Genomic DNA, 27,309 nt, shown 5'->3' with positions numbered 1-27,309 from the left:
AGATTCATGTCCTGCCTGGAAGTGAGCTGAGGCACTTCAGGAGAGCTTCATGGAAGAAAAGCATGAAAAGCAGCATCTCAGCCCCACTCCCATTCAGTCAGGTTGTTTTGGAAGTTCGTTTTGGAAAATGACACAGAAGTACACAGCACCATGTGTACATCACCTGTCTTCTGCACACAGAACCATGGAATGGCCTGGGTTGGAAGTGACCTCAAACACCTTGTTCTCCACCCCCCTGCCATGGCAGGGACACCTTCCACTGTTCCAGCTTATCCAGAGCTTCTTCTGGGCTTGGACATTGCCAGGGATCCAGGGGCAGCCACAGCCTCTCTGGGCACCCCGTTCCAGGGCCTCACCACCCTCACAGGGAACAATTTCTCCCTCACATCCAATCTAACCCTGCTCTCTGTCAGTGTGAAGCCATTGCCCTCTGTCCTGTCACTCCAGGGCCTTGTCAAGAATCTCTGCATCTTTCCTGTGGGCTCCCTTCAGGCACTTGGCTTCCTTTTTATTATTTATTTAATGCTTCCATTTCCCCAGAGGATTGTGCAGAAGACAAATCCTGAATTAGGCTTAATTTAAGCAGATCCTAATGGCTTTGAAGGTGAACTGATTAGGGGCTCATACAGAAGAGAACTTGCACGTCCACACTGGGGCAGGAGGATCCCAGAACTCTGCTCCTGGCTCTTTGTTTTGATTCTGCCTGCTGCACTCTGAGAGGGTGGGATTTTTTCCTGTGCATTTTTCATGGGATCTGATGTGACAATAGGATATTTGTTGCCAGAAATGCAGCTGCTGTGTCACAAATAAAAGCGTTTTATGGTATCATGTGGATATTATTTTAGCTGTTTATTTTGAAGCGCACAAGACACCAGAATTCTGAGAATAAAAATATATCTCTCCATAAAGGCACAAAGAGGTTTTAATAGCACTACAGCTGCTTCAAAGTGATGCCAATATTTCTATTTTTAATCAATCTTTTATTCCCTTCAGTTTTCTACTGAAGAAAGATGAGATCTGTCAATTCCTAGCAGTGTTTACTAAAAATTAGGCAGTTCTGTTCTTCACACAGAAACATCCCCCATGCTGGCCACGTCTCCAAAAGCCAGGAGAACTTAGCACTGGTCTCTCTGCTGTGTTTATTGTACAATTTTACACTTTTCCCCTCAATAGATGGGAAAAGATAAATACAAATCAGCTGATAAGAGCAAATCAAACAGAGCCACAGCTGACCACACACCGGCATCTGTGATTAAGTTATTTCAAGAAATGACCTAATGGAGTAAAAACCTGCCTTCTGATAATTTTGGAACATCAGGATAGAGCAGCACTAAGCCAGGCTTGAAATGGATTAACCTTTACTTAAGGTATAGCAGGAGCACTCTCACACCGGATATTTCTCCTTTGCACGTCTTGTATTCCTGGTAGGATAAACCAACACTGCAACTTGATTTCCTCTTCATTTGTTTTGCCCATGCTCTACACTCACAAATGCAGGCACTGCCAGACAGCAAATCCAAGTCACTGGGTTTTATTAAACTTGTAAAAAGGATTGCCCAATCCCAGCACTGACACCCCACACTATCAACAGCAGGACTGACCCTCATATGCTTCACAGGAGGGAAAGACAAATAAGTGTCCCCAGTTAGCTCTGCCACTGTGGGGAGAAAACCAGCCCACAACCACCACAAAGAAAATATTTGTAAAACCAGGAGACGCCTTAAGCTCTCCAGAGTCCCCAAAGTAAATGAAAAAGAGCACAGACCTGGCAGGAGGCACGAGATATCCCACAAAATCCTGTGCGAACTCACAGCCGAGAAAACCTCTTCAGCCTTTTTCCTTTTTCCTCCTGTCTCTGCTTCCACTAGCGAGCCCCCAAACACAGCACAAATCCACATCCCAGACAAAATATTCAGCTGGGAGTCACCAAGTACAGTCCTTAAGCATGACCTTTAAAAACAAATGATGCAGAGGGATGGGGACGGGAAGGAAGGAGCTCCAAAACAGGACCTTTTATTGACAGCACACTACTTGTACTGACCTCACCACATTAACGGGAATGCTTTGAAAAGGTGCCACCCATGATTCTTGGAAATGCCCTCACAAGCCTAATAGTTCACCCAAATCCATGCCGTCTCCATAATGGAACCATTCCACTCCTGCAGCATCACTGGAATTACTTTAGGCTCCCTGGACCAAGAAGAATGTCATATTCAACCAGCTGGCCACATTTAGCCAGAACTCCTCTGGCTGACAGGGATCTTTCTGAAGGGCCTGGAACATCCCCAAGTGTGAGGAAGAAAGACATCAAAGGGCTGCAATGGACAGGAGGCGCTGAGCCCGCGGGACCAGGGCTCCGAGCTGCCAGGAGCAGGGATGCCATATGTGCTGCCTGGCCCGGGAAATGAGCCCGTGCCTCCTGCAGGCATGGCTGCAATCCCAGCCTGAGCTCTCCTCATGCCAGCTCAGCACCTGCAGCAAGGGGATAAGGAGCTATGGATGTGCAGCAGCCAGGGAAAATCTGGCTACCAGAGGCAGGAGGGAGAACAGCACAGAGGGGAGGAGAAGAGAGGAGAGGAGGGATGTTCCCCAAGGATGAGGGAGAGCAGGGAACAGCTACAGAAAGGGGAGAGCAGCCAAATGCTACTGAACTGGAGCCTTCAAGAGATGTCTCCAATCAATCCCCTCCTGATCCATCATTGAATAGAATATGTCAGCTGGATACAACTCTCGCTCTCCCTCCTGGTAGAAAAATGTTGCCTAATCAAAGCATACATTTGACCTTTTTGTTCCCAGATCTTTCCTGACTGGGAAGCAGAGAAAGGCCAAGCAGCATTGACTACAACTTCAATCTGCGCTCCCATTTGTCACAACAGCTCTAAATCAAACTCTGCATCTGTTTGCCTGGAGTTCCCACCCTTTAAACCCCCACACCCAGATTCTGCTACACCACTGCTAACTCCACACCCCCCATTCTCTCTGGAGCACCTCTTGGCAGCTCCCAGAGCCTGTCATTAATGTTTTCATTAAACTATTGGATTAAGTCTGTTATTAATGAGTGCAAAAATCACTGAGGCATCCAATCCCACCTGCTGCAGCAGCTCCAAAGAGGAGAGATGGAAGAAATCAAAGCGAATGGAGAACTGCTCTGCCCAGAAACACAGCACTTTGTGGGATCACTTTCTAATCAGGAAGGGATAAGAAGATAGAATCCAAGCCTCCTGCACAGGCAGGTCTCCTGCTTGTCAGTAAGAAGAGCCACAGGATATTTCAAATCAGGCTGGATCTATACTATCAAACTAATCTGAACCTAAGTCACACACTGGAAACATCAGGTTTCTTTTTGAAGCCCCGTGTGTAATACAGTTATACAGTAGCCCTAGAATAAATTTACCCAGGACTCAGTGAGTATTTAAGTTAGGGAGCAAACCCCACATTCAATTCTGCCAGAGAGAAAAACACCTTTTTTCCAAATGCTGCTGGTCTCCAATTTGGATTTACAATGTCAAGCTACATACGTGTTCAGCAGGACAGGGAAGAGCAGTCCTCCCTCCAAAGTGCCATCAATTCACAGAAAGACTGATAATAATTTTATTTTCATCCACCCAAGCATACCCCTAAAGCCCAGCAGTTAGGAAGGCAGTTTGCTATTTCAGTAAAAAACTGCCAAATTAATGAAATTTCCATTTAACATTCCAAGAGAATTTGCCTCCTGAATCAAAGCCCCTGGATAAGTAACATACCAAAACATATTTTTGCCTTTCAAAATTCCCATGGTTTCAGCATGATATTGAACTTGCTCCTGAAATGAAGCATACAAATGGCATTTTTCAAGAATTAGGAAGTAAAAGAGAAAGGAGAGACGAAGCCAACACATAGAGCACAATGAAGTGAGTACCTTCAAAATTCCAGCTGTCACCACCGTGCCCAGAGCTGGGGCTCTTCTGGGTGAGAAGTGAGAGCAGACTCTGCCTGGCTCCTTCCAGACAACCCAGCCCAAAAACTCACCAAGCTGGGCACTAAACCCCAAGGCTGACAAGGATTATATTAAAAAATGACAAGGATTATATTTTAAAAATGAGGTGCTATCTAGGAAAGCAGCACAGACACAGCAAAGCTTTGAGCACAAGCGCCAGCCCCACGGTCTCCAAATTGTTTGAATTCTCCTAAAGAGAGACAGGATATATATAAAACTGGAAAAAACCAACCCACCATACACAAATAACAGCATGATTCACACCAAGGGGCAGTGGGCAGGGCCAGACAAATGAAAAAAACAGCCCAAGGCTCAGCAGGATGATGTGGTGGGATGTACTCTGAGCAGCTTCTGAGACGTGCAGCCATACGTGGGGTGAGCAAACAGACAGCAGAGATAAAAATGCTGTGCAACAGCTGATAGTTCCAGTGAGGGAACAGGAGGAGAAAGTGCCATCAAGCCCAGGAGGAAAATGACTTTCTGCACTACAGTTTCTGCTAGCACAGGTTTGGCAACTGTGCTGGGCATATTTTCACCATCCAATTGTTTATACTGAACCTCCTCCTGCTGAGGATCACAGAATGGCCTGGGCTGGAAGGGACTTTGAAGCCCATCCAGTTCCACCCCCCTGCCATGGGCAGGGACACCTCCCACTAGCCCAGCTTGCTCAGAGCCCCATCCAGCCTTGGAAAATTGCAGGGATGGGGCAGCCTCAGCTTCTCTGGGCCAGGGCCTCAGCACCCTCACAGGGAACAATTTCTTCTTCATATCCAATCTAAACCTCCCCTGGGTCACTTTGGAGCCGTTGCCCCTTGTCCTGTCACTCCAGGCCCTTGTCAAGAGTCTTTCTCCCTTTTTCCTGTGGGCTCCCTTCAGGCACAGCATGGCCACAGTGAGGTCACCCCAAAGCCTTCTCCTCTCCAGGCTGCACAATCCCAATTCCCTCAGCCTTTCCTCCCAGCAGAGCTGCTCCATCCCTCTGATCCCCTTGGTGTCCCTGCTCTGGCCTGGCTCCAGCAGCTCCCTGTCCTTGCTGTGCTGGGCCCAGGGCTGGATGCAGCCCTGCAGGGGGGCTCAGCAGAGAGGGGCAGAGGGGCAGAATCCCCCCTGCCCTGCTGCCCTGGGGCTCTGGGTGCAGCCCAGCACTGGGAGGTTCTATCTTCTTTTGCTATAACCTAGTTTTAATCCTATTCCAAAGCTTTTGATTAACCTCCAGAAACAACCAAAACTCAACGGGACCCAGAAGTCTCCAAGCAGCAAGCTGACAAGAAAACCTCACTAGTCCTATCTATGTAAATCATGGGCCAGTATTTTTCAACTCTTGGAGTGTGATCTTAATATTTGTGTTATTTCTAAGTACAGCTTTCTGTGCTTAGAACAGAACCTTGTCCAAAGTTCACTCATGTCAACAAAAAACCCCTTCAGCTCAATGGGTTTTGACCTAATAGTCCCATTCCAGCCTCAGGATGATGCTAACTGCTGTTAGTGAGGTTCATAATTATCAGATCAGCATGTTTGCCAAGCACTGCTCTGGGGTATGTTTCAGACAGAAAAATAAATATTTTGTTCCTCCTTAAGTCACGTCTTCAGTAATATCACCATTCACAAGCCCCTGTTTTATTTAATCTGCTACTGAAAGGAAACAACATTCCCTGCCAGATGAAACAAATCAGATATTTCACATGCAGATTCTTTTCTAACACTATTGCCATGACCAGATCCTTCAGTTGTTACAACAGTCTCCTTTTGGGAAGAGAAAACAAAATAAGACTGCAACATGCCATCACTGACACTTCAGCATTTCATTAACCCTGTTTATTTACTTCATCTCCTTTAGCCTTCCTTCCCCAATGTGCATTATGGTTGAATGAGTTTTGTTACTTTAAAGTTACAGAATTAATTACATTTGTTCTATTTAAAGCACCACTAAGAAACCACGTAAAATTAGCCCCATTGGAACAGGCTTTGCTATTTAAAAGCCAAAGATGTCCAAATGTTTTAGCCATTTTCAGCCATTCTTCCCCCATGGGGCATCTGGGTGAGGCGCCTGTTATAGCCCCAGCTAAAAGCAGAAAGTGCTCCATGACTTGTGAACCAAAAGGAGTGGACACTCCCAGTGCCTGATCCCCAGGGCTGTGACAAAACCCTGGGGAGACACTGCTGGGCACACAGGACTCAGGATGCAAACACTGCACGAGTCCTGCAGCCACTGTGATGATGATGATGATGACAGGGAAACCTGGGGGACAGCAAGACCCAGAGAGCATTTTGGGGTGTCAGCAGCCAGCTCCAATATGCTCCCCAAACACCAGAAGACCTTTATGCAGCCAAAAAAGATGTTTTCAAGATGAAGAAAAGAAAGGTACTTTCCTGCCTTGAGGTTGATTCCTAAACCTAAAAACATCCCAAAATAGCAGTGTGGGGCTCTGATGAGAGGAGGCAAAAAATCCCTCTCCCAAGCAGCAGGAACCCCTCCCAGGCCAGACCAGGGCTATGTGTGTGCTGTAAGCTGGCACAAGCCAGGACTGTCTCTGAAAGGAGCCATCCCATTTTCCATCCAACCATCTGTTTGTTTCCCTCCTGCTGCCGCTCGTGCTTTGTGCCAGCACAAGAAGCTGCACGACCCACACTGAGGAACCATTACCAGGCTGAAATAAATTCTTTTTAAAATAGTTTGGGTGAGGCTGGTTTCACCTGCAGGGATTGACAAAGGCCACCCTGCCCCAAGCTGAGCCCACTTGGCCCTTCCCAGGAGTCAGTCCAAAGCGGGAAATAAGCAGGCATGGCCTCCTCGTCTTTTAATCTGGCTCGCAGAAATTAATCTCGGAAATCATTCCAACACACCCGCAGTAATGATAAGGAAACATTTCCTAATATGGAATAAAAACTGAATATTGGAGTTGTGCTGCACTCCAGGATTTCCTGCTATTCAACACAGCTGAGCAGCAGAAGTCTCCCATGAACAGTGGCCGAGATTCAGCTCTCTGCTGCTTTCGACGAGCAGTGGGTGCAAATTCATTGCCCTGACAGGAAAAGGTACAGGCTGAAACTATGTATGGGTATACAAGAGGATACAGGGGAATATATGCATTTAAAAATACCTAGGTCTACCTACACCTATGTAAGATCCATAAACAATGTTTATTTCCCTTGAGAGTTTATCTTTTGTCCATTCAAGTAGGAAAGAAACTTTTGATCCAAACGTCATAACCTTGGATTTCACAAACAATGGGAGACTGGCCATGTGAAGTTTAGAAAAGCAAATCTACTAATAAGGTCACTTCCATCCCAGCTCCAGTTGCCTTCAGCCTTTGGTGATACAATGACATTCTCTAAGCTCTACTGTCAGTAGCTCTGTCCCAAAGTGAGGAGCACATTTTGAGACATTCCGTACTTAAAACACTCCCTCAGCGCTGAAGGACACGCAATGACTTACCAACATCTCCCTGAGCTCAGCTCTTCCAAATAACTCATTTTATTCCCTTTCCTTCTTAAGACAACCCAGCCTTTGGGGTTTAGCAGTACCCACTCAGACTGCCTCAGTGAGCATGTGCTCTGGCTGTAGGCAGGACTCCCCCACCCACCCAAGCTCACAGAGAAAGGGGACACACAGGGGTTGTACTTCTGCCCCACCTGCAGGGATGGAGGGCTGGAGCCAGGAACAGGAAGGGAACGGAGGTGCGGCGTCTCCACACACTGCTGTCATCCAAGGAGTGCTCCACGTGGGAGGTCAGCTCAGGACAACACTCTGCATGACTCAATGAAGCACGAGACGTGATGAGGGAACCAGACCTGCAGCCCAAGCAGCCACTCCTTTACTTCCAGTGTTTACCACTGCGTGCATTTTAATTTCCTGGGGACAAGAGAAATCAGTAGCTTGCTCGAAAGCTCACAGTGCTCTGCAGTGAAACAACATTTCATAGCTGGCTTCAGCTCACTTCTCTCTGTCCTTCCTCCTGGCTCTCCCCACGTTTCACAGTGCTGCAAATCTTTCTCCTCTCAGAAGTGTCTAAAACAGGAAGCTTCTCTATTTACTGGAGCAATTGCATTCCTGTACACTTAAGCATTCTCACAGCTTTTAGCAGGTACTTGCATCCAGGTGTAAGAAAACCTTGTTTTAAGACCCATTGAATTAACTGGCATTAAAAAGTCCATGTTAAATATCTTGCTGCAATGTTTCAGATCATGAAATAAATACAACCAGAGCAAGGTCAAGAATCATAAATCTGCTTCCTCCTCAGGAAGTTTTTGGTTTTCTGGATAGAGTCCTACTCAGGTCCAATGAAAAACATGTCCCACTCTAAAACATGCACAACTGCCCAAAGGTAACATTCAGTCACAGGGACTTTCTCTACATCTTTTGTGACAAAGAGGCAAAAGTTGGCACAAAAGCAATGAATAAGCAAAGAATCTTCTAACACAGCACCAGTACAAGTTTCAAGGAAACCGTGTTACATTTTCAGATGTCATCCAAGAAGCTCTGCTCTTAGATTTTAAGTATTTTGTTCTTCTACTTCCTAAGGAGCCTACATTCTACTTCCTAAGGAGCCTAGGGAAGTAGGACCTTTAGGATTTAGGAGGGACTGCTGCACTGAAGAATGCTGGAGAAGAGGGCACCAAGTCTGCTTTTCTTTTCCACTGATGTATGTTCAAATCCCTGACTCTCGCCAGGCTCTTTTTAGATCACATCAATCAAATTAAGTAATTACACATGATAAGTCTGTGCCAGCAAAGGAGCTGACTGCTAAATGAGATGCAGAACATCAGTGCTCGGCCATGGCCTGTGCAGTGCCTCCAGTCAGGGTTAATGAGCACAACAGATCCCTCTGGCCCCACAAAACTGTAAATGCAGGTAGTGTCTGTTGTCAGTGTACACAACACAGAAGAACAGATGTTTGCCCATTCAAATCCCACTACAGCACTTCATTCCTTGAACTGGGATATTTGGAGCAGCAGACAGCTGTTGGCACACAAAGCAGACTGACTTGGTGAAGGCCCAGAGATAAAGAGATGTCTGTGGCTTCCTGACGTAAGAGAGGAGCACTTGGTACCACCCTCCTGGTGCCTGGAGCTGGGGAGCAGATTTGGAACGGTGGGGATGTAGCTGAGCCAGACTCTTACCACAAATCACCAGCAACAGAGGTGGAGAATGAAGCTTTATCTCATAAAGGAACCCTAATCACAACACCTAATCCCCACAGTGATAATAAGGATAACTGAGAAGAGAAAGCTTTACCACTGTGCCTTATCATCAGGCTGGTTTAGGGGAGAACAGTCAATACAACTGTGGTCTCGTTTTTCAACATTTCTATCACATTGAGAATGCATATATCACAAACACACAGCAAGTGGGTAGCTGCAATTTATCCCTCTGAAATTTAGAGGTTTAGGTAGAGAGGAAATAGCTCTTGCAGAGGCAGACTGCCTTGTGAAATCCTAGAGCCCTCCTGCAGCCTTTCCTTCACATCCCAACTGCTCATCTCCTCCAGGGCTGAAGGGCACCAGGAATGCTTTGTTATGACAGTCTGTACATCCACACAGCTGCATATTCACCTCCTACATAACTGCACATTCACCCTTCTAGGGTGAGCAGAGGAAGGCAAAAAAGGAACTGTACGCAGGTGAAAGATGATGAGGTTTGTGATGAGTATAAGCTCCCAGTGAGTAGTAATTCTCCAGCCTTGGCCTGGGAAAGTTCACTCAGAATGGGTGTTGTTTTCCCTAAATTCACCTCAGATATTTGATTCTATTATCTGGTTTCCAAGTTAAAGGAAAAGAGAAGAAAATCAGGGTGTGGATAAATGCTCTGGCTGTATCCAGCTGCAAGGGAAGTAGGGGGAAAGGAACACAAGAGTGTCACCGACATTTTTTCATAAAGATCCTTTCTTTAGGATTTTCCCTTCTGGGAAGCTGAGGCCCCAGAAAAAGAATGTAAGCAATGGTTATCTGCTGCTGTGAAATGCAACAGGCACACCTGTGATTGGCCCATGTTGGATGTGTATAATTAATGGCCAATCCAGGACGGCGCTATCTCTGGGACAGAATCAGAGAGCTCCTTTGTTATTCATTCTTTTCTATTCTTAGCTTAGCCAGCTTCTGAGAACTTTCCTTCTATTTCTTTTAATATAGTTATAAAGTAATATATATCATAAAATAATAAATCAAGCCTTCTGAACATGAGGTCAACATTCTCGTCTCCCTCTTCACCCTGAAGACCCTTGCAAGCCCTGTAACAGAAGAGATTTGCTTAAGTTTCTACAAGATATTAAGGCTGTATGTTAAACATGCATGAAAGGGTAAATTTCCAGATTAAAAATAAATAAATAAAATTTAAAGAGCCAGTTTCCTAAGCTTTCAAGATGAAACAGATTATGGCAAGAAAAGCAGAAAAAGATGATAAATTCTCCAGGAGCAAACCTTTCCCACCAAGGAAGCCTTCAGAACAGAAAGCCTTGGAGCATGTCCTGAGGGCTAAGCACTCTCCTGACCGAGAAAAGGAGCAGGACTCATCAGTAGAGGAAGGACTCTTCATACAACAGGGGTCACCTCAAACAAAGGAGCAGAAACACTTGTGCTCCTACAGAATGGCTCTCAGTTCCTTTTCAAGGTGAAGGTCTCTACTGCCCCTGTAAGGTGACCAAGTGTCATTGAGCCTCCATTTCTTTATCTGTCAAGTACAGATAAATAAAAGTGGAGCTACCTGCAGGAAATCTGAACGGAAATACCGGTTCTGTACAAACAATGGGTCAAGATGGAGGCTGGTGGAGTGGCAAATAACGACTACTTTCAGGCAGTGATCTGAATTGCTTGACAAATTGCACACAAGCAGCTATTTCCCATAAATAGCAACCAGAGAAAAACCCAAATAAGCTGTAGGAAGAATGAGATCATTTCCACTTTTGAAATATTATTTAACATTAACATTTCCTTATGGGCATGGGCCCTATGCTCAAGGCCTTTACACAGAAAGGAAAGACATTGCTGCCAAGTCCTGCTTCAAGGCCTTGTCAGTGCAGGTCTACAATTGGTTCTTAGAAAGACAAGAACATTCTCAGCAGCCAGGGCTCAAACAAGGCCCCTTCCTCTCCACTGGGCTGATCCCTCAAGTCCCAGCCACACATTCCTACAGTTTTCCTAATAATGCAGCCACAGTCCAGTTAGGGCAACTCAGCAGCCTGACAAAATTAAGCTACCAACCAGCCCATGCTCTTGTGAAAAGGAGATTACTCTTCCATAAGATCAGCACATTGGTTTGTCCCATCTTCCAACTCCACAAATCCAGTGAAAGGGGAGCAATTAATAGGGACAGGCACAGAGGACAAGGGGGAGAACAGCACTGTCCCTTTTGCAGGCAGCCAGACTTGGACTACATCCCAGTAAAGTTTGGATACACTTGTGGCAGTGGGAGTACAGGGCTGTCCCTTTGGACAGAGGCCATTTATGTCACATTGGGTGCAACAGAAACCCCAGAGCCCCACAGTGACAACTGTTACACAAACATTGACTCTCACCAATGAGTCACATCCCTCTTGCCCCCACTTTGGCTGGCTCCCTTTGGAAATGGGCTGGTGCAGAGGAGAGCTGCGCAAAGCTCTCAAAACACAGGCTGTAAGTACTTTCTGACATTCCCTTCTCTTCAGGCTGCAACAGTACAGAACACAATCCATTTGATTCTGATGGAAGTGGTCAGGGTGAGGCTAATCATGATGCACAGCTGAGCCCCCATCCATGTGCTGCACTCCCCATGGATCACCCCAGTCACATTTACCAAGTCCAGGAAGGGTTTGTCCATGTGCTGCTCCCATCTGCCTTGTGAGCTCTCCTGAGGCACTGCTTGGTTCCAGCACACTCAGCAAAGCCCAGCATGGACAGCAAGCTCCAACAGCAATGCTGAGCTGCAGCAGGAGCCCACCCTGCAGCACACACAGACACAACCTGTACTTGAATCTGAATAGTTTTATGGACACTCAAACACTTAAAGCAATGCCCAGTACCTGATCTATGGGAACACATCAGGAACATCCACTTAAAGGCCCATCCTAATTTCTCACTCATTCCTTAATGCATCTCCTCTCAGTCTATTCAACCACTCTCCCAGAAGAGCTGCCTGCTCAGGTATCCCTAACAAAGCCACTAATGCTGACTTGAAGTGCACAAATCCTGCAGATTAAAACCACATTAAGTCTCTGTCATTTGCCAGTGATGCAAGCAGTGAAGTAGTGAATATCTGGAGTTTTCTGTTTCTAATTGCAGATGATGTATGTACAGAGGAAGGATGCTCTTGTGGCTACAGCACAGGAAGCTGCATTAAGTAACAGATGATCTGGATTCTATTTTATTTCCTATGTGCAAAAACAAACCATGCAGAAAGAAAAAGAAAACATGTACTTAGGGTGTGCCTCAGTCACCCTACAAGAAAGCAAACATCATTCCTGTAGCCAGCAGGTCAGGTTAGGAGGCTTTAGGAGTTCACAGGCACAAAAGACTGGGGTCTTAAGTATTAAGAAGTTATTAATTCATTCTGAAAATTCATTATGTAACCTAAAAAATATGAGACATAGGGCCCTCCTTTTTAGGTGCACTTGTGTGAGCTGCCCATTTGAGGGCTGCAGCCAAGCATGGGTCTGTATATTGTGGGTTTGGAAGGGCGTGTGGCAAGATAAGCACCTGAGACAGCTGAAAGACAGCACCAAATACAGGGCTGAAATCCCACCATGAATTCAGAAACAGGGGGAAAATATATGGGAATGAGCAAAGGAAGGACACTGAATATCAATGCTCTGCAAGAGGCCAAATTTGGTGATAGCATTTCCAAGCTGAGCTCCAGCAGCCTTGGAGAAATGCTGCTCTTGTGAGTCCAGCTGAGAGCATTCCTCCAATGACTCTCCAGTCAATGTTTACATATTCTGTTGCTCACATGCAAATAACATTAATCAGCTGCTTTAAAAGCACTGATAAATAGGCAACCTTTGGAAAGTTTTACAGTTTCCCTGTAAAGCCACACACAGTATCAGGAATGTGGTTTGTCACACTGATATAGCACAGGGTAAGAGAGAACATGTCCCAGTTTCACAAATCACAAGGAAGCAGCTGCTCTGCTCTATTCTCTTCACTTCTGAAAATATAAGGAGCACCAAAAAATAAAGAAAAAGTAGTCCAATAAAGTAGTATTAGCACAGAATTAAAAACATTTACATCTGTGATTCCTCAGATGATTAATTATTGCTTCAATTGAGCCTTAAAATATATTTTAACTTGCACTCATTTACAAAATGAAAAGCAAGTGAAAGCCCTTATTTTAGAACTACCCCTGGCAGTCAGAAAATGTCTGGGAGAAACCAGCACTTTTTGCTCCACAGATTATGCTCCATTGATACTGAGCCCTACCTCCCTAGCCTAGATCCATAATAAAAAATTCATTACTCTCCCTAGATCTAAGATGGTAACTCAAGGTTGGAAGCAAGACCTGGAGGCTAGTCTATCTTTTTTTTTTAATCCCCTTGAGTAAAATTTTGCAAAATAAATTATGGAAATTTCAGCAAATCCTGAAAGCACAGGGAAGCTGCTCTGCTGGCAGCCTCCAGGAGGGAAGGTGTGCCCTCCCTCTTCCCAGCATGCTCAAAGCTGCAAAGGTCTCTTGGGGTTGCCAGCAAGCCTCAAGCTGCTTTCCTCTCCTCTGGGTTATCCCTCGTGTTAATAATGCCAGAAAGGATCTCCATCTTGCAATGAATTGGAGCTGCAGGCTTTGTTCTGCTTCCCTGTGCCATGTACCTCCCACCCAGCCTTCAAGCAAATTATGTTTTGCCCCTTTAAAGTATTTTCCAACCAGACCTGGAGGTACTTTGCAAAACTGAAACCTAAAACACATGATCTCGATAATGCAAGCTGGCAACTGTATCACCTGGACTGAGAAGGAAACAAAGTAAAGGCAGCCTTCAGTCCTGGCAGGATTTTGAAGGTGAACAAGCAAGGGAAGATCCCTGACTTGTAACAAGTATCTGCAGCAGCCCGTAGGGAACAGACCCCTTCCATTTAGTAGCAGAAATTTATCCAAGAAAGCAGAGAATCCCGGAGCCGTCATGGTTGGAAAAGACCTGCAAGATCAAGTCCAGGCCTTGACCAAACACTGCCACATCAACTCAAGCACAGCATTAAGTACCAACTAAAATAATTTCTTGAACACTTCCAGGGATGGTGAGCCACACATGCTGACACAGCACTCGCCACATACACTTCTCAAAAAATGCAGACAATTTCAGTATGATTTCAGAAATGCAAAAAGCATAACAAAACTAATCAGAGCCACCAAAAACCAAATTAAATCAAAAGTTAACTATGCAGCACGGGTGTCTGAGGCACAAAGAGTAACTGCAGAAGCTGCCAAAAACCTGAAGGAAGAGCTGAGACACAGAATGAGTGCATTAGTCCTGAATCTCACCTTGAGTTTAGTATTACAGTCAGATCAGGTCAGCACTGGGCAAAGACACACTGCTCCTCTGGCAAGGCTTCACATAGACACACGTTTGAAAAATAAAGTGTGTGCACTTCAGGAACATAAAAATGCTTTATGGAATCCTATTTTTAACACTAAATGCCACAATGAACTATGGGAAAATCTAGAATTACAGCAGGAAACAGAAGAAAAAGCTCAGTTGACCTGAGCCCGGGGATTTTTCAGAGGTGCAACTGCAGAGGATCACAGGAGCCCCGGGGCTCTCAGCTGCTGTTGAGGGAGCACATTCTTCACGGTCTTCTGGAGAAAAACAAACAGATCCTGACCACTCTGCTGGCAAAACAAAAGGAGGCTGGGAATTCACAACTTCTTGCTTGCACCTGCAGGGATATTTGACAGAAGTGAACCCACTAGATGTGTTATTGTTGACATTTCACCTGCTCCAGGGAGCTACTCAGAAGTCACACAGCAGTATCAGGGTGTTCACTCCAGGCAGCACAACTGCAAGTCCACCCAGGCCTTCCCTGCACCCATTTTTTCCAACTGTAGTCACCCTTGCAGGAGGCAGAAGCAAACATCTCCTCCCAGTGCTTCTCCAAGTCCACTGAGCACCCAGGATGGTTAAGATGTCCAACTGCCTTGGATGTGCAACTTTTAAACACCCAAGGCCAAGCAGATGAATCCTGCCTGGCATCTGACACGATGCCAACTCTCATTGTGCTAAGAATATCTGGAATGAGCCTTTGGATTTAGCAGTTGGCTTCTCCTCATAATCTCCAAAGCCTCTAACTGTTGGCTATGCCTGCAACAGCCTTCTCAAGCACCTTTAGAGACTCATCCTCAGCAAACAGTCCCACAGCAAACAGATTTCACTTTCAGTTAAATTATGCTCCAAAAGCCCAATGAAGCAAACAAAATAGGTGGCATTCCTCATCCCCACCTGCACCCCAGGACATTGGACCCTCCAGCAGGAGAGGGACAGGCAAGTCTGTAATGTGGATAGGCACAGCTCCCACCAAATTTAAGACTCATTGAATCCAACTGTGGCTTGAGCATCTTGTCATTTTTACAGCCTTTAACTCTGGGCACCTCACAGACAGTAAAAATATTCTTCACATAAAGAAAGAAGATGAAGATCTGAAGCTCTATATATAGTGTTTGCTAAAAATACCTCTTTGGAGACATCCCTTGCCAAATAGGTGCCAAAACTTCAAAGGCTGAATTATCATGCTGAAATATTTGAAATGCAAGTTGTTATGATTCTTGTGAGGCACGGCTGGCAGGCAGAGATGGCATCTTTCAGCTCCAAGACCCGGTCCAGGCAGTGACTGGAAACAGCTCTTTGGTGGCTTACGTGAAATGAGTCAAAGGATCTCAGTCCAGCTCTCAGCAAATTAGGAACCACATCACAAAAGCATCTGTAAGAGTCACTTCCTTTGTTGATACCAATCTGAAGGCCAAGGACTGAATAAGGTAGGGAAAAAGGATTATCCTCCCTCAAAATAGCACTCTCCTTCAAAACACAAATTGCTTTTACCAGCATCTTTTGTGAAAGCATCCCAGTGAATTTTTGCTAAATATGAACTAATCTAAGTATTCCTTTAAGTAATACCTGAAATCCAACACTTTACCAGTAGTAAAGCCCAAGACCTACTGGCTTCCAACATCCTAGAACCATGCAAAAGGAGAGCAGGAATATTCCCATCCCACATTCTAACTGTATTTCTTTCTGGAGCCAGAAAGAGCTCAGAAGTTTCCGAGCTCTCAAGCATTTTTCTTTAAGAAAATTTAGCACAGAAGCAGAGGTTCCCCTTGAACCAACCACCTCACTTCAAAGAAATCAATCATTAGTTGCATTTGCCTTGTATCTGCCAGTAAAAGGGCATGAAGCAAGCGAGCCAAATTTAGAAAACTAAGTAACAATATTTTAGACTCTGTGCTTTAAGAAAACAAAGTAATTTTAGCTGGATGTGTCACAATTCAGAGCAATAGCTTTGAAAGCATCACTCGATTCCATTAATTAACTGGAACTTTTTGGGATGGCACAAAGTAACTGAATCTAATCACAGAATATTAGGGGATTGGTGCTGCTCAGAAAATTCAGAGATGCCAAGTTGAGGAAAAAGAACATGTTTCATTCAGAGATGAAAGCCTTCTGAATTTTGGTGCTTTGTAAACAGCTGCTAAACTGATTGAACAATGCCTGTGAAGTACACAAGGTCAAATGTGGTCAGTACCTCAAAGAGCACCACATTTCAATATTGAAAAAGCACTCATAAAAAACATCTCAGCACACCCAAGTATCCACAACAGAGGCAGGATTATTCTTTGTCGGTCCCCTCTCCCTCAAAGCTGCTGAGAATTATACCACCAGATTCAATATGGGCAGTAGATTTATCCAAAAAGAGGCTTCTTGGTTCGAATTAGCATTGACTGAGGTACCAAAGGAAATCAAGAATTACAATAAATTTTTAGCTGTTTATTTTATTCACACATTAGTCAATGCCATTAATCTGGAAAGCCATTGGAATGCATTCAGTAAAGCTTCCTTAGCTAAATTTTATTTCATTAAAGTCAGGGTGAAGCACAAACTACCTTCCTGATCTACCCAAGAAGGGAAAGCAAAGGCAGGTGCCTGCTGCAGCACAGGACAAAAAGCTCCTGTCTCCCTGCCTTGATGTACATAACTACTGGCAGCCCACTGGTGTCAGTGACTTCACCTTGTACAGCAGGTGCTTTGCTGACAAGATCATCCCCACCCAAAGCACTGATTCAGGTATTCCAGACAGGAGTCTGGCCTTCCATCCAAGACAAATATGGAGCTGGAGCTGCAATGCTCCTGCTTGGGGTTGCCCAGTTTGCAATCTCTGAGGAGGATTTACTGTAGGATTCAAGGAGAAGGGGGGTGGGTGGTCCTTAATTAACCAGCCTTTGTGGCAAACCCAGCCTTGCCTCGGCATGCAAGCGAGGGAGGGAAAGCACTTGGATTCCACACTGGCTTGAGAAAATCTCATCCTGCAACTGCGTTCTCCAGCTGCACACAGGCAGATGCAGATTGACTCTCCCTCATGTCCTAAGTAAGGATACAGAAGCTTTTGTCTTCTCAGTCTGTACATCTTTAAGGATGACACAACTGATGAGGAGCACTTAGCACAAGAACCAAGAAAATACATTTATGCTCTGGTTCTCAGATTGAGAAAATTACAAACAGAGAAATAAGACACTGTCAGGACTCATTTCAAAAATTAGCTTCTACAAGATAAAAATACAATTAACACTAACAGCTTCAGCTTCTTGCATTTCTTTTCTTAAAGCAAAATTCTCATTATAATTCTTCTCTTGCAGCCCTTGCTCCCCAAGCAGCACAAGCTCATTCTGTGCCTGGGGGTCAACACCTGAAACTGGGCTGAACCATAAACAAAACTGAAATTTGCTTTCAAAATATTGCTGCTTGTTTAACAAAAAAGACAGAGAAAATTAGCTAAAACTTCTTATCTTTATTACAGTATAACAATTTCCCCCCCTCAATTATTTCATAATTACTTCCTTTTTCTTTTGTAACTTTCCACTATGATTTCAATCCTTTCAAATGCAGTGATCCAAAGTACACATTAAAAAAATGTGTATCCATTGGTCATTGTCCCAATGTTCCTTTTGACTGTAAAGATTATTTTACAGAGCAGAACATTATTTTGCTTATTTGAACATAAAAAGGGCAAGCACATTTCTTCTTTGTATCCTCCCAAAGGCCAGAATTTTGTGTCTTACTGAGAACCAAAGGTGAAGGCACAGTATTTTTGGCAGGCTCCAAGGAACCTCTTTGCAGCAGAGGTGCTCAGCAAAGTTATTCTGCCAGCAGCCAGGCTGCAGCACAAGCTGCGAGCAGCAGCTCCAGTCAGTGCTGTAGGTCAGCCTGTATTCAGACAGCAGAAATTCTCTCTTCCCTGGTTTTGGTGATACAATGTTCACCTCTTTCTCCTGAACTCTGAAAGGGATTTGTTCTTGCTTTTTTCAAGTGCCACTACAAAAGTGGCTTACGTGTCTGAGAGCAAAAGCAGTCAGTTCATGTGAGTCAGGTGCCCTCTAGGATTAAATGGGGCTTAAAGGTATCTAAGGGTGAGCCTAAGACTCTGGAGTTATGAATGAAGCCCAGCTCCAAAGACAATGCTTACAATGCTTCCAGCCTGACCTGGGAGCAGGGAGCAGGGCAGGTTGTACTCAGATGATCCTGAAAAAGCAAGTGGAAAGTTCCTTTAGGTCACTGACAGCAGCATCAGCACCACCAATCCCCATGGAAGGAACTGGGATTAGAGCTGAAATACATTAACTGAAATATCCACAAACTGGTCAAGCCCACTGACACAGCCATGGCCTGAAATTCTCTGCACTGACCATATCAGAATGACATTCATTTCACACTCCTCACTGTGATAAAGCACAGAGCAAGGCTGGGAAGACAAGAGCACACATCACCACTCCTGTCACAAGAAACTTTCATACAAGTTCACTTGCATCTAAATTACATGCCAGGTATAACCAATCCCTTGGCAGGGCCAGGATTTACCTGCTCAAACTGATTAGCTGGTAAACACATTCTAATCCTCACCCGGACACCTCTATATGGGAGTAGCACAGCAGCACAGATGGAACCCAAAGATTCATCCCACAGATTTGTTCTCCTGTGGCACTACCACAGCTGCCTGGCCTCAAATATTGGAGACAGCCTTGCACATGGGGCTCACAGTGTGTTCCTTCCTCCTGAAGGAATGGGTGAGTGTTGCCTGTAAACACTGGTACTTACTGAGAACTAGAGCAGTCAAGAACTGGTGCAATGTAAGAAAGGTAAAAAAATTTCCAATTTCTTTGAAGATTTGCCAGCAAAGCTTGACAATTTAAAGCATTCCACTTTGTTCTTTTCCCTTTATCACAGGCTCATGGGAAAAAAAAAAGACAAGAAGAAAAGAGAAGAAAAAGATTTAACAAGCAGAAGAATTCCCTTCTGTATTCCCTTCATCTCCCAAACAACTGGTATTGTTTCTCCAGATCTCCTTCTCAAAATCTTCCTGCAATTCAATCTCCTATCTGAAACTATTTCTGAAGGTGCTCATTCCTACCACAACAGCTCATCATAACTTAGTGATTTCCAACCCGTGGTGCAGAGACCTGGGAGGGGAATGATGGGCTGAGAATGTGCTGAGCCTTGACAGCAGTCTGGGGTTCAGTGGGCTTGGGAGTGAACCCCAGATAATAAGCCTTTATGAAATCAAGGTAAAGTTGAAGTTGGACAAAATGCCAATAAGCACCCCAGCCTCTGGTGCTTATTGGCATTTTGTCCAACTTCAACTTCACCTTGATTTCACAAAGAATAAGCAACTTATACGGGATTATTCCAGCTGTTCTTAACATAATTCTTGCAGGTTTTTGTTTCTATTTTTTTTTTTAAGAAGGAAAAAGTACCCCACAGGAAAGTTTCTAATTGCTGCTTAGGCAATTGTGCAGTGAGGTCACCATATCCAGACTACAAGTGGGCTAAGATGCTCAAGTGGTGCAGACTTTAGATGATCTCTCCTTCCCTGTTAAATTAAACACAGAGCAGGAGTGTCCATACAATAATTAACCATAAGAGGAATCATCTAACACACTTCAACATAAAGTGGTCATTTATATTCTTTGTTCACAGGAGATTTGAGAGATGAATTCATGAAGAATTCCTGTTCTGATAATCCTCAATTCTCTGCCCTTAGTCACTACTTCCTAAGACTCCCTATGGCTGTGAAGATTGGGGAAGGACTAAACAATAAGACTTTACTAGACACTGTGCCTGCAATATCACCAGGGTTGGTTTGTTTCTCTCCTCTCCTCCCCAATAAATCTGAATATTAATATTTTCTTTCCTACAGCATTCATGGAAATGTAGATACATCTATAACTAATTTCATTAAGTGAAGGCAATAAATTAAACTATCAGCAGACAGATCAGTTTAGCAAGAGAAATTTTCCTTAGGCACAATAAAACTTCTGATTTACACAAGTGAAATATGGCAAGTCAGTCAAAGAACAGCCACACACCTGTTCAACCAGAGCTCTTTATCACTTTAGTAGAACCAACCAAGCACAAACAAAACCAATAAAAACCAGTGACAAAGATGCAAGTTAATGACACCAGAAATTACACAATTCCTTTCTTTCACCTTATCTTGAAAGTCAGAATTTGCTGTGATGCACTTGACTGCCTTCCAAGACACACAACTACAGGATGTGGACCACAAGGCAGCCTTACTTCAGAGCATCTCAGACTGCCTGGGTTGGAAGGGCCCTTAAAGAATATCCAATTCCAGCCCCCTGCCATGGGCAGGGACACCTCCCACTATCCCAGCTTGCTCAGAGCCCCATCCAACCTGGAACATTGGAGGCATGGTGCAGCCACAGCTTCTCTGAACAACCTGTGCCAGGGCCTCAGCACCCTCACAGGGACAGTTCTTCCCTCATATCCAATCTAAACCTCCCCTCTGTCACCTTGGAGCCATTGCCACATGTCACTCCAGGCCCTCTCTCCATCTTTCCTGTGGGCTCCCTTCAGACACTGCAAGGCCACAATGAGGTCACCCCAAAACCTTCTCTTCCCCAGGCTGACCAATCCCAACTCTCCCAGCTTTTTAAGCTGCCTTGCTGAGTCTCACCAAGAGCATTTGCTGCACCAGTGCCTGATAAGCCCCAGCCATTACCCCACTGCATGGGAATGTGCTTTAACAGCTGCCTGTTACCTGTCTGTACCAGCCGTGGCTCTCACTGCTGAATGACTGTCCCACATCCCACAGAGAACCTCGTACGCAGAACACAAAATTCCCTTCTAGTTCCAGATTTTACAGCTTGTTAAATTATACTTTTAATTACTGTTAAACAGCCTTCATTCTACATATCCAGTTGCTACTGTTTGAAGAAACAGGTACTCCCACTAAATCCTTACCTTGTGATTAAATTTGTTCTCCTTTCCTGCTCTGTGAATGCCACAGAGCACAGAACAGAGCAATCTTTAACTTCAGCTGTTGTAAGAAACAACAGCTGTCTTTAAACAATGCAGTGCAGTGCTTTTGTCTGGGGAGCTACAAATGTAAGCTCTCCTCTTCATACAGGACTCAGCAGGCTAAAAATTAGTGACATTTTAAGTGGAACAATTCTTTCATCATCAGGCTGATATTTGGCTGCCATTCTGGTTACCTCCCTTATAAGGCACCAGCAAGAGGGAAGGGCAGGGAACACATTATGCAACTGCTCATTGTAAAAAGTAATTAAAACAAATTTTAAGAAATGTCTGTAATAAACACTTTTCCAATATACAAAAGGAGCCTGATTCCATTGGTCTAAGGTCTGCCATTTCTACTGGGCTAATATGGGAAAAGGGGATTTCTCCTGAAAGGAAAGGTTTTCCTCAGTTTTTATGGGAAGTAGTGAAAGCCTGTGAACCAGCCCTGCCTTCTCCAGAGCCAGGTTCAAATCTAGCTAATCAGCCAAAGAGGCAGTTCTGCCCTGGGTAATATGAAGGGGCAACACTGGGATCCCTGCATCCTGTCCCCTCCTCTGTGTGCAGGTGTGATCCATGGAAATCTAAGACATCTAATCCCAAGGAAAGGGTTCTGTGGTGAGGCCATCCACAGCTTGGCTGGTTTGTACACAACAGCCCTCCTGCAGACAAGGAAATATCCTTTGGAATTTACCTATCAGTTCAGATGCAAGCAGGTTTTTACCAGTAAAGTCATAAAAACACTGAGACTTTTTAGCCACAGAAGAGACTCAAGACTCTCCAGAGTGGCAGTGATCTGTCAGGAGGAGGCCCCCATCTGTCCTTTGGGGGGTTCTCAGCGATGCTGCAGGAAGTTCATGGCCCAGCACAGCAATGCCAAGGAGCTGCCTCTCTCTCTGCTGCACCAGGGACAGGGAGCCTGTAGCACCAGCAGAGCCCCCCAGGCACACAGAGATCCCCACCTGTGACAAGCTGCTCCTGCCAAGCCCCTCTGCTCTGCTGCTTCTGCCCTCAGCAGCCATTCAGGGCAGTCAGGCGCCCTGCTGAAGTGCTGACTGCCATCCCTCCCCATCCCTTGGCTATGGCAATGGAAGTTATGACTCTGCCCCTTCTGTACACTCCTGTGCACAAAGCTGAGTCTCTGCCACTCCTCTGGCTTGGTGTGACCCAAGATCTCCATTTTAACTGCAACCAACTGATGCACAAGTGTGTTTGTCATGAGCATTATTCTACTACAGTGGCTCATGAAAAGGGCCTTTAATCAAGTACAGCTTTCTGGGAAGGCCAGGTTTCCCAAGGGTTTGTCTGGGGATGGTCAGCTGGGTTTTGTTTTCCTACCAGGAGATTTAATTGCTAAAATGCCTTGGCACATTTTATAAGTGCAGTACTTAATGTGACATTACACACAGTGCTCTCAGAATTGTAAACAGCTCTCTTTATTACACAGAGTAGAAAAGGTTTCACAACCTTTCATCTGGTCAAAGACAAGAAAAATATTTTTTGTTTCCCCTTCTGTGGAAGGAAATCTAACACACTCCAATATGCCAAGGTCTTTGCTAAGACTGGAGCTCCTCTACAGCATGTCAGTGATCACAGGCTCCAACTCTGGAACATAAGAGACACAGCTAATATAAGTTGCAGTACAGTAAACACTCTTCCTCTCCCATACAGGTTTGAGTTATCCCTTTACTTCCTCCCTCCCATTCATTCTGTCACCTTTGATAAACCCCATTTGTTTGCACAACCTGCACACACCAAACTATTACTTCATCATGGCTGCTCCCTGTTACTAAAAGGTGAAGAGTTGATTCCCTTTTTACTACTTCAGGACATTCTCACTCTTCTGAAATCCCATAAACCCAGGCTACCATTTTAATCAACCACTGCTCTTTTTACTAGTAAAAACATAAAGACAACTGTTCCTTAGACAATCAAAATCCCATAGAAATATTCTTCCAAATATTTCTCTTTTCTTCACATTCTGACCAGCTGTAACTCTCATGAAACCACAGGTCAGCTAACAAATTTGCAAGTCTGCAGGTATAAATATTAAAGACACACAACACATACTAAGTTTCAGGTCTACAGTACAAACCAAAATACAAAATCCAACACCTAAATTACCAAGAAATAAGAAAATCAGCTACTTGAAGCATAAAAATTTATATTCTTTCCTAATCCACCATTTTCCTTTGCTGTTTTAATCTGTAACAGGTATTTAGTGATATATCAATGCATGCCTTACAAGATTACCTGATTTCACAAGTAAGGCAGTGTTGACTACAACAACTGCCCATTTTAATGCTTCCCATATACTACTAATGCTTCAAATTATTTATGACAAGGAAACTGAGTTTCTCTTGATCATTTATTTCTTCCCCTACTTCCTATTTTGTTTTATATTGTTAAGAGGAAAATGTTCTATTACTTCCCCATGCAAAAACTGGAGCAGTGGGACTGCTGAAGTTATTCTGCAGTTTTAAACTACAGATTTGTAGGATCTTCTATACCAATCAAATTATAAAGTCTGCTCTGCTGCATTTGACAACTCATTTCTGAGTCTTCAAGACAAGACCCTGCCACCTTAAATACAGTTCACTATTTAAATTTATAACACAAAATAAATAACTCTTCCCTGAGTTCCTACCCCACAGTATTAAATTGGCTTACCCCAGTATAACAATTTTTTGCACAACAAAAGCTGTTATTTAATCAGCAGACTTGGAAAAATTCTGCACCAACCCATCTCAAAAATTAGACTCCAGTTATTTATCAAACCCATATTTTCGAGGCACAGCAATGCAATTACCACTAGTGGCAGGTCTGCTCTAAGTGCAGCTATATGTTAGAACGAGCGACAAGAGAAGATTAAATGATTTTGTGGACAATTGTATGTTTGATTTATGTCAACTGCCATTACCCTAAGACACAAAGCCTCTTTCTGGGAGACTAAAAGCAAACCATTTACCATATAATATCAGCTTAGCAGGCTTTGTGCTGATGAATACTGCATTCAGAGAAGCAATTCTTTTCACTGCAATTTCCATGTCTACCCTGTACCTCCTGGAATACAAATATCAAAGTTTATCAACTGGCTTCACATTTTAACTAATGCTCAGCTTCAACTTGGTGGGAAGAACAACGTTTTTATTGGAATAAACATGGACTGAGCAAAAGCTGAATCTGTAGGGAGGAGATAAGCTCTGAAAGCAAGACAAACTCGCTGCCCAGACAGATGCAGAGGACACACACAGTGACTAAGCTCCTTGTGGTCACCACAGGATTCCAGAGCCATCCCAAACTACAGCAGTGACCCAAATGATTAAAAATCTCCCACCCACCATTCAAAGTTTGGGGACAAAAAGACAGATGAGCCAAGGGGGGCTACACAGAACTCCTGAAAAAGGACAGGTGAGCACACATCAGCCACATGCACTGAACTCCTCTGTGACATCCCACATTGCTCCAAGCCAGGAGAGCCCCACAGGGACCCCACTGCACATCAGACCACTCCAGGGCAGCTCACACAAGCAGGTCCACAGCACATCATCTGACAGAAACCCAAAATTTCTGACAGAAAGCCAAAATTTCTGCTCTCCTGGGAGCATTCCCGCACCCAGACCATAGGCCTGGTCCAAGTCCACTGCAAGTTAACGATGGGGTGTGCATTTGCTGTTTATTTTTTTAAGACAGACTAACTTTCTAAAAAAAAAAAGCATGATACCTGTCCTCTATAAATATTTGCTTCTGAATAGTGCTTAGCTAGTAGCTTAGGATTTGTTTTCCCCTGAAATGCTTGAGAAATAAGTGTTTAGAATTTTTTTAAGCTCTGTTAAGCAAAAATATTTAAATCAAACATATAGTATGCCACGTACATTACGAAAAACAAATGAGTCCACAGAGCTATGCAAATTTGACTTTTCCTATCCAAGACACTTCTTAACAAAGCCAGGAAAACAAGTCTACATATGGCACAGAAGGTAAAATTGCAGCAATTCTATTGGATACAGTAACAGATGTCTCAAATGCAATGCGGGTGCCCACTGATCAGCACCTCTGAGGTCAGTAGCCTGTGGGCTCCTATTTCTTTTCACTCTTCAGAGTAAAATTAAAAGCTGGTATTCTTTCACTCCTGAAGGATAAGGAATGAAAACAATTTTTCAGATTCCTGTGTATATAGAGGCATCTTTTATGGAGCAGGCACAACTCTAGCGAGATTTATTAGCATCATAAACACTCATAAACAAGATCCCTCTGTTTTAAGTGACTTTTAAAAACTGTAATCAAAACACTGAATCAGTACACCTGACAAACCCCAACATCTACAGTCAACAAAAACCCCATTGCTTGCCATAAAGAAGGTAAAAGCAAAACCAATACAACCCACCAAATACCTTACAGGAAACTTCTCTTAAAAAAAATCCCAAACAAAAACGAAACATCGACATTGCTTTTGATTCAGAGGCTACAGCAAGGCTCACTTATTCCCAGTGTGGATTTTGCAAGAGGAAGGCAGGTACATCAGCGAGGCACGCGTGTGAGCTCTGCTATTCTAACCCAAGGCGTTCCAGATCAAGTAAAACCAAACAACAACGGCGCGACCTCTGTAAGTCCCTGGCATTTAACTTTTACCTGAGTCAATGGGAATTGTCTGCAGACACAGAGCACCAGCCGGAGAGCCAAACCACGGGGCCGCAACCCCAACTCCTCCGGCTCTGCACAAGGTTTGCGATTTGCTCCTCCCGCGAGTGGAAACTTGTGAAGGTTGTTTGCTTTTCTAAGCGCATTACGGAGATAATTTCGGCCCTTTATTTATTTATTTATTTCTAAAGAGGGCAGGACTCCCTTAAGCCCAGAGCCACGTTCTGTAGCACGAGTAGAGCCCAGCCCTGACCCGGCCGGCGGGGTCTCCGCACAGCCCCGGCCCTGCTCCCCGCGCCGGGCTCACCTCGCTCCCCGCACCGACACCCAGCCGGCGGCAGGGGGACAAACCACCCCGGGGGCTGCGGGCAGAGCCACCCCAGGGGCAGGGGCGAACTGCCCCGCAGCCCAGAGCCACCCCCGACCGTCCCCGCACCGAGGCTGAGGCTGCGCTCCCTCAGCCTCCACGGCGATGGCTGCTCCTGCTGCCTCACGGTGCGGGGGGAGGAAAGAGGGGAGGCAAAGGGAGATTCCCAGTCTCCAGCGGCAGCGTGCCGGGGCTGTTTCCGCGGGCAGCGCCGGGGCGGAGAGTGCCCGGCTCCCCTCGGGACCCGGCTCGCCTCAGGACTCACCTCCCGCCCGGTCCGAGCGCGGCGCCGCCCCCGCGCTAATGGCAGCGGGCGGGCCCGCGGCGGGGGCCGATGTTTACCCGCCGGCTCTCGCGAGAGCCGCGCGCCACTGAGCCCCGCTCTGCCATTGGCCGCGCCCGCCGGCGCGCCCCGCCCGCCCCGCCCCGCCCCTACCCGGCCACCCCGCCCAGCCCCGTCCCGCGGCAGCGGCAGCGGCGCCCCGGGACCGGGAGCGTGTCCGGGACCGGAGCGGGCGGGGAGCGGAGCGGAGCGCTGGAGCTGCTGCGGCTGCTGTCCTGCTCCAGCCGGGCCATCCCCCAGCGCACGGCACAGGATTCGCTCCAGACGGTTCTGGAATATCCCCAACGAGGGAGACTCGCCATCCTCTCCGGACTCGGCCGCTGCCCAGGACAGAAGTTCTGCCCCCTGCCCAGGTGGAACCTCCTGGCCTCAGTCCCTGCCCGTTCCTCTGGTGCCATTGCTGGGCCCTGGAGCAGAGCCTGGGCCCTGCTCGGAGCCCTCCCTGCACACAGGGACACCCAGGGCTGAGGGCCCCTCTCAGCTGGGGCTCCTCTCCGGGCTGGACAGC

At 45.4% G+C, this 27,309-nt stretch overlaps 1 protein-coding gene across 7 annotated transcripts in view; it reads right to left on the bottom strand.

Annotated features, from left to right (window-relative positions):
* STK38L (serine/threonine kinase 38 like) overlaps nucleotides 1-26,776 on the bottom strand; it is a 46,597-nt gene extending 19,821 nt beyond the window's left edge. For 2 of the 7 annotated variants that reach the window (XM_064701268.1, XM_064701262.1), the window contains exons 1-2: nucleotides 26,724-26,752; nucleotides 7,610-7,829 (exon numbers count right to left, since the gene is read on the bottom strand). In XM_064701268.1, coding sequence (XP_064557338.1) covers nucleotides 7,610-7,682 — 73 coding nt within the window. In that variant the 5' untranslated portion in view covers nucleotides 7,683-7,829; nucleotides 26,724-26,752. Of the gene's footprint in view, nucleotides 1-1,765; nucleotides 1,786-3,898; nucleotides 4,028-7,609; nucleotides 7,830-26,082; nucleotides 26,105-26,398; nucleotides 26,511-26,723 lie in introns of those variants that run through there. The other 5 variants (XM_064701276.1, XM_064701290.1, XM_064701303.1 and 2 more) reach the window with 5 other exon arrangements.
* Nucleotides 26,777-27,309: the final 533 nt, after the last annotated feature.

This window comes from Zonotrichia leucophrys, chromosome 1A (genome assembly GCF_028769735.1).
Source record: "Zonotrichia leucophrys gambelii isolate GWCS_2022_RI chromosome 1A, RI_Zleu_2.0, whole genome shotgun sequence".
Lineage (NCBI taxonomy): Eukaryota > Metazoa > Chordata > Aves > Passeriformes > Passerellidae > Zonotrichia > Zonotrichia leucophrys.
Note: the sequence above shows the minus strand (reverse complement) of the source record. Positions and strands in the feature narration are given on the sequence as shown.